The sequence below is a fragment of the Mauremys mutica genome, chromosome 8 (genome assembly GCF_020497125.1).
Source record: "Mauremys mutica isolate MM-2020 ecotype Southern chromosome 8, ASM2049712v1, whole genome shotgun sequence".
Classification (NCBI taxonomy): domain Eukaryota; kingdom Metazoa; phylum Chordata; order Testudines; family Geoemydidae; genus Mauremys; species Mauremys mutica.
The window spans coordinates 54,536,502-54,548,887 of NC_059079.1; the positions used below are offsets into that span (position 1 = coordinate 54,536,502).

At 43.0% G+C, this 12,386-nt stretch overlaps 1 protein-coding gene across 2 annotated transcripts in view; it reads right to left on the minus strand.

The window, feature by feature from the left end:
• C8H1orf21 (chromosome 8 C1orf21 homolog) overlaps positions 1–12,386 on the minus strand; it is a 224,190-nt gene that overhangs the window by 146,462 nt on the left and 65,342 nt on the right. For both annotated transcript variants that reach the window (XM_045026474.1, XM_045026473.1), the window contains one exon: positions 11,458–11,663. In XM_045026474.1, the coding sequence (XP_044882409.1) occupies positions 11,458–11,551 (94 nt within the window). In that variant the 5' untranslated portion in view covers positions 11,552–11,663. The remainder of the gene's footprint in view (positions 1–11,457; positions 11,664–12,386) is intronic.

Genomic DNA, 12,386 nt, shown 5'->3' on the forward strand with positions numbered 1-12,386 from the left:
GGGCTCACAGCCTGGCGCAGGTGTCGGGGCTTGCAATTGCAGCCTGGCGCAGGGGTCGGGGCTCGCTACCCCCTGCATAACTGGGTCGCGACCCCCAGTTTGAGAACCAATGTTTTATAATTACTGTAGGGTGTATTCTATTTATTTTCCATTTACATTGTACATTTATCATGATGCAATGTGCATATTATATGATTATAATTTTTCATAAAATAATAATTAAACTTAATTTATCTTTTTCTGCGCCCCTCAGTTTTGCGCACCCAAGGCAAGTGCCTCACTCACCTCGCCCTTGTTACAGCAATTTAAAAAATTAATTGTGATTAATAGTACTGCTAAATAATAATAGAATACCATTTATTTAAATATTTTTGATGTTTTCTACATTTTCAAATATATTGATTTAAATTACAAAACAGAACAGAGTACAATACTCACTTTATATTTATTTTTTATTACAAAGATTTGTGCTGTAAAAAGCAAAAGAAATAGTATTTTTCAATTCACCTCATACAATTCCAATCTCTTTATCATGAAAGTTGAACTTACAAATGTAGAATTATGTACAAAAAAAACTATATTCAAAAATAAAATAATGTAAAACTTTAGAGCCTACAAGTCCACTCAGTCCTACTTCTTGTTGAGCCAGTCACTCAGACAAATAAGTTTGTTTACATTTGCAGAAGATAATGCTGCCTGCTTCTTGTTTACAATGTTACCTGAAAGTGAGAACAGGCATTCGCATGGCACTGTTGTAGCCGGCGTCGCAGGATACTTACGTGCCAGATGCATTAAAGATTCAAATGTCCCTTCATCTTCAACCACCATTCCGGAGGACACATGCCCATGCTGATGACGGGTTCTGCTTGATACGATCCAAAGCAGTGCAGACTGACGCATGTTCACTTTCATCGCCTGAGTCAGATGCTGGGTGGATTTGATTTAAATTGATTTAAATCACTAGTCAGGAAGACTCGATTTAATCATGGATTTCTACCTAAAAGTACATTCTTCTTGGTTGTTATAACCTTAACACATATTCTTCACAACTCAAAGATAGAAGTAGGTTTCATTTTTAGAAGGTACTGTGACAAAGTTCCTCCTCTACCTTGGTGGGTCCTGCACATATTGGCAGATTTGCTCGTCTCACAGATTCATCCTGTGCGTTGGGAAAGAAGCCCAGAGACCTTCCCCTCTGGTAGAAGCCACAGTCCAAGTCAATTCCTCCTGTGTTTGATCAGGAGTTAGGAGGTTTGGGGGGAACCCAGGCCTGCCCTCTACTCTGGGTTCCAGCTCAGGGCCCTGTGGACTGCAGCTGTCTAGAGTGCCTCCTGGAACAGCTGTGTGACAGCTACAACTCCCTGGGCTACTTCCCCATGGCCTCCTCCCAACACCTTCTTTGTCCTCTCCACAGGACCTTCCTCCTGATGTCTGATAACACTTGTACTTCTCAGTTCTCCAGCAGTACGCCTACTCACTCTCAGCTTTTTGCATGCCTCTTGCTCCCTGTTCCTCGCGCACACTTCCTCTCCTCTGGCTCCCTTTGGCCTGACTGGAGTGATCGCTTTTATAGCATCAGGTGCTTAACAGCCTCACCTGACTCTTAGCAGGTTAACTGGAGTCGATGTTCTCATTAGCCTGGAGCAGCCCCTGCTCTGGTCACTCAGGGAACAGAAAACTGCTTATCCAGTGGCCAGTATATCTCCCTTCTACTACTCTGCTGTCCCCAACTGGCCTGGGTCTATCAAAGTACATACTATACATTTTTAAGTGATTTATTTTGAAAAAAACTTTTTAGATTAGTTTTACAGCTATATCAGAAAATGAATGATTGTTTGGTTATTTCATTTACCAAAGGTAATTGAAGCAGATATTTATGAAGTCATTGGGAGTGAACCATCTCCAATTCAACAGGTTAATCATTAATATTTGGAGGATTTTCTTGCCATGCTGTATTAGGAGAACATCGCCAGACAGACATTTAAATTGTTTTATTTAACTAAAACAACATTATGTATTCTGGACTTTTTTCTTCAACAGCAAACATATAATATTTTAACAAAACAAGCATATGAATTTTTGAATTTAGTTAAGCATTCAAGTTTTTCTTTGTTGCACTGTTTGCATTTTGCATGCATGCCTGTCTTATCCACAGGTAGAGGAACGTCATTAAAATATTCCCAAACTGGGTCTCTTTTACAGCCTGCTGCCATTATAGGTTCTCCCTTCTAGTGAGAGAATGTATGGCAGATCTCAAATCAATGAAGGCTACACTCAGAAAGACCTAAAGACTTCTGGTATATGTTGCTCAAACAGTTTCACTTTTGTTTCTACTGCCTGTCCCTCCCTTCTCACATTTTTCTCCAGACTTCTGTTAACAAGCATGTTATCTCTGGACACACAAATCCACAGTCTGAGAACTGCAAAACTGAGCATCTCTGATGATATCTTCTAGACTGAGCACTGAGTCCCATTGGTTAGATAGAAAGATTAACCTAAATAATCTATACAGAAGCCACTGGAACCCCATAAAATTGGGTCCCTAATCCATGAACGATTGGAACTCATTTACAAAACTTTTCTTAAATATTCCATGAATATATTGTCTCATACTATAGAATTAGTATTTATAATCCCTATTCCATGATGAGAATATAATGAGCTATAATGTATCTTAATTAAAACTATCTATCTTTAGATGTGTTTTGAGGAAAAAAACCTATTTTATCAAAAAATCTGATTTAATTAAAAAAATCCATTTTTTTTAAATCATTGATTTTTATCAATCAGCAGAAGGTTGGTTTTCTTTTTTGGTGGCTTGGGATCTCTAGTTTACGCATCAGAATGTTGCTCTTTTAAGACTTTTGAAATCATGCTCCATACCTCGTCCCTCTCAGATTTTGGAAGGCATTTCAGATTCCTAAACCTTGGGTCAAGTGCTGTAGCTATCTTTAGAACTCTCACATTGGTACCTTCTTTGCGTTTTGTCAAATCTGCAGTGAAAGTCTTCTTAAAATGAACAACATGTGCTGGGTCATCGTCCAAGACTGCTAGAACATGAAATATATGGCAGAATGCGGGTAAAACAGAGCAGGAGACATACTATTCTCCCCCAAGGCGTTCAGTTAAAAATTAATGCATTTTTTTTAACAAGCATCTTCAGCATGGAAGCATGTCTTCTGGAATGGTGGCTCAAGCATGAACAGGCATATGAATGTTTAGCATATCTGGCACGTAAATACCTTACAATGTCAGCTACAGAAGTGCCATGTGACGCCTGTTCTCACTATCAGGTGACATTGTAAATAAGAAGCCAGGAGCAGTATCTCCCATAAATGTAAACAAACTTGTTTGTCTTAGCGATTGGCTGAACAAGAAGTAGACCTGAGTGGACTTGTAGGCTCTAAAGTTTTACATTATTTTGTTTTTGAGTCCAGTTATATAACAAAAAAAATCTACATTTGTAAGTTGCATTTTCATGATAAAGAGATTGCATTATGGTACTTGTATGAGGTGAATTGAAAAATTATTATTTCTTTAGTTTATCATTTTTACAGTGCAAATATTTGTAATAAAAATAATGTAAAGTGAGTACTATACACTTTGTATTCTGTGTTGTAATTTAAATCAATATATTTGAAAACATAGAAAAACATCCAAAATATTTAATAAATTTCAATTGGTATTTTGTTTAACAGTGTGATTAAAACTGCAATTACTCGCAGTTAATTTTTTGAGTTAATCATGTGAGTTAACTATGATTAATAATCAACAGCCCTAATTACCACTGATAGAGTTAGTGTGAAGCATCCAGATGGTTTTAAACCACCACCTTTATCTAAACCTGCTCTGAGTGAGTCTAGATGACATGTGGTTAGCACACTAGCAACCAATGACACCTTGTTTACACTAGCACTGCAACCATTGATACCTACCCAGTTTTAGTTACAACAACAAGAACACTTAGCTCTGATATAATGTTTTCCATCTGCAGATCTCAAAGTGCTTAATGCTAGCAATAGTTTAGGTACCAGTCTAGACTGGCACATACCTTTTTCCAAAGCATTATGGATTAGATGGCATAATGGGGATAACAGCTCTGCCTAGTTTATTCTAGTGTTTCCCTGGTTGTGATTGGTGGGGCTGTACTAAGTGCTAGACCAAAAGTAGAATTGCTAAAAATTCTCAGTGCAGACAGAGGTCAGAGCAAGAACCACCAGAACAGCAGTGAAAATGTTGTGCACTGTTGCCAGCATTTTCATTTGTGGACAGGCATTGCATTACAGGTGTGGGATGGGTTTGCATCACCAAATTACTCCAGTGTTGACAAGGCTCAGAACCCCTCTAAAAATTCTCTAAGGCTAAACCAAGCAGGCTTAGTTGAGTAAAGCTGAGCAGACTACAGCCAAGTGAAAGATTGTACTGCCTCTCCTTGGTCACTCAGCATCACCATTTTTTGTAAAAACAGTCATACTGGTTGTACCCTACAAGCTCTCAACATTGAAGGCACTTACTACTGGGCCCCAGTCAGGGGACTCTACTCTATGAAGAAAGACTGAGGGGGAAGTCACCTGCTTTCCAGAGTCCAGCTGAGCAACAAGGGGCAAAATATTGCATGTCACGTGCATTCAAATTAGACTCAACACCAAGAGAAGAATAGCACTAACAATGAGTTAGGCCTGTCTTCCTCATCACCACCTAACATGGCCGTTCAAGTTCGCTCAGGAGCATCTATCAGAGAAGCTGAAATGGAAATCAAGCACAGCTTGTTATCCAGAACAGATTTCTCAAATTTCTCCTTCTTTCACCTGTCCGAGGAAGGAACAGAACATACAAATAATAATAAAAAAAAACAAAAGGCACCTAAAAGGAAGGAATATGACTGAGAGATCTGAGCAAACAAACTTTTTAAACCTAGGGAACTTTGTATTTAGAGCTTATATTTAGCTTTTTACATCTTCAAGGCACTGTACCAGTGCTGACAATCTAATCCTCAGAACCCCTCTGTGAGGTAGGCAAGTGTATCCTAGAATAACTTGTAGGAACATCCAGCAGAATGAAATTCAAAATCCCCTCTCCCCAGAGAATATTCCTCAGACATCCCAGCACCAAAAGATATAGCATTTCCCTAAACTTGCATCCCATTGAGGATGTTGAAATGCCTATAGTTATCCTTGGGGACCCAGCCTACCCCTTAATGCCATGGCTCATGAAGCCGTACACAGGCAGCCTGGACAGTAGTCAGGAGCTGTTCAACTATAGGCTGAGCAAGTGCAGAATGGTGGAAGAATGTGCATTTGGAAGTTTAAAAGTGCACTGGCACAGTTTACTGACTCGGAAAGACCTCAGCTAAACCAATATTCCCATTATTACCACCGCTTGCTGTGCGCTCCACAATATCTGTGAGAGTAAGGGGGAGACGTTTATGGCGGGGTGGGAGGTTGAGGCAAATCGCCTGGCAGCTGATTACGCACAGCCAGACACCAGGGCGGGTAGCAGAGTACAGGAGGGCGCGGTGCGCATCAGAGAAGCTTTGAAAACTAGTTTCATGACTGGTCAGGGGGCTACGGTGTGAAAGTTCTGTTTGTATCTCCTTGATGACCTCCCCCCACCCTTGGTTCACTCTACTTCCCTGTAAGCTAACCACCCTCCCCTCCCCACTTCAATCACCACTTGCTGAGGCAATAAAGTCATTGTTGCTTCACATTCATGCATTCTTTATTAATTCATCACACAAATAGGGGGATAACTGCCAAGGCAGCCCGGGAGGGGTGGGGGAGGAGGGAAGGACAAGGCCACACTGCACTTTAAAACCTATTGAATGCAAGCTTTCTGTTGCTTGGGCAGTCCTCTAGGGTGGAGTGGTTGGGTTTCCGGAGGGCCCCCCCACCGCGTTCTCGGGTGTCTGGGTGAGGAGGCTATGGAACTTGGGGAGGAAGGTGGTTGGTTACACAGGGGCTGTAGTGGCGGTCTGTGCTCAAGCTGCCTTTCCTGAACCTCAACCATACGCAGGAGCATATCAGTTTGTTCCTTCAGTAGTCTCAGCATTGCCTCTTGCCTTCTGTCACCAAGCTGACGCCACCTATCGTCTTCAGCCTGCCACTTATTATCTTCAGCCCGACACCTGTCCTTGCATTCATATTGTGCTTTCCTGGACTCTGACATTGTTTGCCTCCACGCATTCTGCTGGGCTCTTTCAGTGTGGGAGGACTGCATGAGCTCAGAGAACATTTCATTGCGAGTGCATTTTTTTCGCCTTCTAATCTTCGCTAGCCTCTGGGAAGGAGAAGATAGTGTGAGTGTTGAAACATTTGCAGCTGGTGGAGGGAAAAAAGGGGAGAGTGGTAGTTAAAAAGACACATTTTAGACAACAATGGGTGTAGACTTTCACGGTAAACCTTGTTGTTAACATTACATAGCACATGTACTTTCGGTACAAAGTCGCATTTTGCCTCTTATTGAGGGTATGCCGGTTTGGTGTGAGAGATCTTTCACGCAGGGCTGGGCAACAGAATTTGGCTTGCAGGCAGCCATGGTAAGACACAGGCCTGGTTTCTTTAACCTTCATAACAATGGGAATGGTTTCAAACAGCAGCACCCTCATTTCCCATACCAAGCAGCCGTTGGGTTGGCCATTTAAAAGGAGGAGGGGATGCGGTTTTCGGGTTATCGTGCAGCACAAACCCAACTAACCCCCCCCGGCCCACCCACCCAATTCTCTGGGATGATCGCTTCACCCCTCCCCCCACCACTTGCCTAAAAGTGCGGAACATTTCTTTTCAGCCACAGGCAAACAGCCCAGCAAGAACGGGCACCTCTGAATGTCCCCTTAATAAAATCACCCTATTTCAACCAGGTGACCAGGAATGATAGCACTCTGCTGAGGATAACACAGAGAGACTGTAGCAGGTTGGTTACCCGCTCCTGCCCTGAGGGGTTTAAAAAGCAGCCTGGCAGGGCTTGAGAGCTGCTGCTCTAAAAGCTGGGCTGATTGGGGAAGTGGCCTCAGCTGGGCCACACCCCAATCAGGCCACAGCCAGGAGCCCAGGCAGTCTCCCTCTGCCTGTAGAGGGAGAAGGGCCTAGCTGCAGGGAGCTAGACAAGGTACCTATGGTGAAGCAGGGCTGAGGAAAGGCAGAAGAGCTGGGGAGATCCTGCCTGGAAAGCCCCAGGCTGCGGCCTAGCATTAGGCCAAGAGGTACTGGGGATTGCTGGGGGCAGCCCAGGGGTAGGCAAAGGCAGCAGGTCCAAACCCCTTTGCCTATGATGAGTGGCTGACACTGCAGTCTGCCCCAGGGCATAGGGGCTAGATGGAGACTGGGCAGTAGCCAATACTGAGGCAAAGTGGGGATAGTGGGTGGGGGTTCCCCTGGGGGGGAGACCCAGTTAAAAGAGGCACCAGGGTCCTGGGAGGGACACAGGGGCCAGTAGCTAGAAGGTGAATCACTGGCCTGCAGAGGGCGCTCCAGGCTGGATTGAGCTAATTCCCTGGAAGACACCAGCAGGAGGCACCGCAGGGGTGAGTCTGGACATCTACAGAGATAAAGAACAAATGTTGTTTGAATGCCAGCAAACACCGGGACCATACACTGCAATGCTTTGTTATGCAATGATTCCAGACTATGTGCAACTGGCCTGGCATGGTAAAGTGTTCTACCATGGAGGACGGAATAAGGCTGCCCTCCCCAGAAACCTTTTGCAAAGGCTTTGGGAGTACATCCAAGAGAGCTTTATGGAGATGTCCCTGGAGGATTTCCGCTCCATCCCCAGACACGTTAACAGACTTTTCCAGTAGCTATACTGGCCGCAAATGCCAGGGCAAATTAATCATTAAACACGATTGCTTTTAAACCATGTATAATATTTACAAAGGTATACTCACCAGACGTCCCTTCTCCGCCTTCAGGGTCCAGGAGCCTGCCTTGGTTGGGTTCGGGGGGTACTGATTCCAGGTCCAGGGTGAGAAACAGTTCCTGGCTGTTGGGGAAAACGGTTTCTCCACTTCCTTGCTGTGAGCTGTCTTCAATCTCCTCCTCCTCATCTTCCTTGTCCCCCAAACCCACTTCCCTGTTGCGTGCTACTCCACTGACAGAGTCAAAGCACAGCGGTGGGGTAGTGGTGGTGGCACTACCTAGAATGGCATGTAGCTCAGCATAGAAGCAACATGTCTGGGGCTCTGACCCGGAGCAGCCGTTTGCCTCTCCGGTTTTTTGGTAGGCTTGCCTCAGCTCCTTAAGTTTCACGCGGCAGTGCTGTGGATCCCTGTTATAGCCTCTGTCCTTCATGCCCTTTGAGATTTTTTCAAATGTTTGGGCAATTTGTCTTTTTGAACGGAGTACTGATAGCACAGATTCATCTCCCCATACAGCGATCAGATCTCGTACCTCCCATTCGGTCTCTTTTGCGATTCTGGGACTCCATCATGGTCACCTCTGCTGATGAGATCTGCACTCACCTGCAGATCGCCACACTGGCCAAACAGGAAATGAGATTCAAAAGTTCGCGGGCCTTTTCCTATCTACCTGGCCAGTGCATCTGAGTTGAGAGCGCTCTGCACACTACCCCAAATTCAACCCGGCAAGGTCGATTTCAACGCTAATCCCCTCATACAGAAATAGATTTTAACAGCCCTTTAAGTCGAAAATAATGGCTTCGTCGTGTGGACGGGTGCAGGGTTAAATCGATCTAACGCTGCTAAATTCGACCTAAACTCGTAGTGTAGACCAGGGCTCAGAGTCTCATTCCAGTTCAGATGTATGCTCCCCAGTCTCTCTCCTCCATCCAAACCTGGTCTTACTTTGCCTAGTTCATCCTGAAGATAAGCTTAGCTCCCAATGGTCTGCAGAAATGCCCTGCCCATAGCTATTGGCTGGATCAGATGTACTGCTGCTTTTATGGCTCTCAGCTGTTGACAGGGGAACATGCAGCAGTTTTTCGGCAGCTGGCAGAAGGAGGGAGAGGCTGAGCACTGGCAATGCTGTGGCTTCCTTGAGTGCTATGAAGCACCGTTAACAATCAGTGGTGGCTGTGACACCATGGACCACCAACATCCCTTGAAGCTACATTTAAGATTCATTGCCGCCCTAGGTGACATCCTACAGTAAAATCTAGCATTGCTAATCTCTATGTTTGTAATGGATTGGTTGTGTCAGCTCTCTGAGACAGTGCTTACGTATTTCTTTTTGCCTTTACTGAAAGAATAACTCTACAGATGTGTCAGATGGAATTTTGTTTTGGATTAACAACATAAATGTTTAATAGGAAATTTAAAAAACCTTGCAATGTCAGATCCAATTCATCTTACACAATGCAACTGCCCCGTATAATTTAAAACATGAAAGGAGGAGTGAAGCAAGAGGTTCAGTCTATTATGAAACAGACTAAGAAATCTAGGGAATTCTGATTGGTTGATGATGAGGTTGCACAAACCCTATGCTCAGGTGTAAACTTCTCCCTCTCTTTTTTATATTAAAAATTGTGCAGGACATATTTTACATGCCATGCACACGGAAGTACAGCACATTGCCAAACCTGGAGACCAATGTGTTCCGTTGACCCACAGAACAGATGCAACAAGGGCAGCAAAAAGGCAAGGCTCCCCCGCCATACTGCCATTCCAAAATGTCTCAAACCTAATCTGGAGGGCCCACTTCTCAAAATAAGAGGATAGCTTCACCTATAGGTGCATTCCAGCCCTAATCCAGCAAAGCATTTATGCATGTGCTGAAGTGCCACTGAATTCAACGGGACCTAAGTACGTGTTTGAAGAGCTTTGGAGAGAAGGGATGGATTGCTGAATTGGGGCCCCAAATCATAGACTGCCTTCCTAGACTGACAACAAAGATGGTATGGGAAACTCTTTATAGGAAGATGGAAAAGGAAATAAATTTGAAACAGTCCCCTGAACATCTGATGGTGATAACCTTCAGTAGTTTCATATCTATCCCAGGGTGGCAAAGTGTCAACATAAAGGGGCAAGATTATACATCCTATTACATCCCTTGTGCCCTGAAATTCCTCTTACCTTTTAAACATAATTTAGGTTCTCATGTGACTGAAGTTATGGTATATGACCTTGTGTTACTGTGTACTAAAGACATGCAATGAAAAAAATCTCCCAGAAATACAGTGTCCGACTAGTCTTACTGCTTAAATATCAGTTAACATCTATCTTAATATTCCTTTCATAACAAGAGAGGATATTTTGCTCTTAATATCCATAAAGTCTGTATTATATAAAAGTTCAAATACTGAAATCAGAATTCCAAATGTATCATCTTACAAGATATTAAAGGAAAGCATGAACAAAAACAAACAAACAAAACAAAACACCCTCATCATAGAGCTTCACATTTTTTAAGACCCTCAATTCAGATTACAGATATAATTTGAGGTAGTTTTACTTTGTGTCTGCTGCTGGGAATAAACATACCCTCAACAGACAGGTTGAAGTGAAGCTCCTCCTCCTTACTTACTTCAATAGCAGTGATTGCCATGCTGCAGTAGCAAAGCTTTCTTAATTCTGCACAAATAATTGCTATAACAACTACCACAGAAGAGAAGCTTGGCATTCTAAATAGCAGTGCAACTATTATAAGAATATTGAATCCAAGGAGTTTATAAGCAATACCAAATCACCTTGTTAGTAGGAAACAGTTTCCTTATAATGTCTGGACAGGCCTGGAAACCTCACATTGTGTACATTTTTCTATAATCATTCTTAACACATTTCATAATCTACTCCTCATCAATTACAAAAATAGTTAAACATATGCTAATAGAGTCTGAAAAAAATCACAATCTTGACCATAATTAGCATTTAAGTACCATGGCAAAACTCTGATTTCAAAACAATCTTCTTTCCAACTACACAGATTAGCTTTATGTTACCATGCCATGTTCAAAATCTTCCTCTACCACCCCAATCTTCACAGGTTATTTAAATATTATTGATAACTTCCCACTTCTAATTTTACAGTACTTTCATATTCTGCTCTCTAGAAGACTTAGGGTTTGACATTTTTCTCCTCTTATAGAGGGATGGAGGGGATTGGGGGATTTATTTTGCTTACATAGTAGGGGTTTTAAAGCAAATTTTACATTTGGCACCTGATAGCAGAAATATAAAATGTATAACTTGGGAATTTGAAGTGAATGGTTGCTCTTAGATTTCCCTACACTGTGTGGAGCTAAAGATGATACCATACTTCAGATCACTGGAAGCAGAATGTTCCACAGATCTGCAATAAGCTCTCTGATTTCACATCTGATCCGAACAACAACATAATTTCAACACTCTTCCGATACTATCCCTTAGATATGATAACTCCACTAGTATTGTCATGATTCATTTCAACTTTCTTTTTCATTCTTAGTTCATAAGAAGGGTGAGACTCACAATTAGAATTTCAAAAACATTAATGATGTGTAAGCAAGATAAGATCCCACAACACTCACCACCAAATACATCTCCATTCTGGTAGTTCTTCCCCTTCTGAGCTTCCTCTTCATTTTGAACAGTAGAAACATGCTTGGCTGATGCACAGCCCATAGCTTCATTCAGTCAGCTCCAGCTGGACTGAACCACAAATCATCTCTACAGATGCCTAAGCATTGTTTTAAAAATAATCCACCTTCTTGCTTGGTTGTCAAGACACTTCTACCTGCAGATACAAAAGAGAAGAAAAAAATTTCTAAGCATATTGACAGAAAGCCATCATTAAAAGGTTGCGCTTTTTGGCAATCAGGAAAATATCACGATGGTATTTCGGGGAGAGAAGTGCAGGAAAAACACCGTCTCAAAGAATACATGCACGTTTTTTTTTCCCCTGAAGCACATATGAGAAATCAGAGACATTTGCTTCTCTTGCTACTTTTCACGATCTGTCCATCAAGCTAATTTTCGTAGAAAGCTTATTAGTGCTTGGGAACTGATACATGCAAGTGTCGAACACTGGGTCAGATAAAAAGAAAAGTCAATTAAGATCTTATGTCTCTGTACGCAAAAGATGAAAGTAAATGGCATTAATCCTTTGCCTGTTTAAGTGTTTATTGCACTAAATTAGGGGTGGCCAACCTGTGGCTCCGGAGCCACATGCGGCTCTTCAGAAGTTAATATGCGGCTCCTTGTATAGGCACCGAATCCAGGGCTGGAGCTACAGGCGCCAACTTTCCAATATACCGGAAAAGGGGGGTGGGGGGCTCACTGCTTAACCCCTGTCTCTGCCACAGGCCTTGTCCCCATTTCACCCCTTCCCGCCCCCTCCCCTGAGCCTGCCATGCCCTCACTCCTCCCCCCACAGAGCCTCCTGCACACCACAAAACAGCTGATCGGGAGGTGCGGGGAGGAAGAGAGTAGGAGGCACTGATCAACGGAGCTGCTGGTG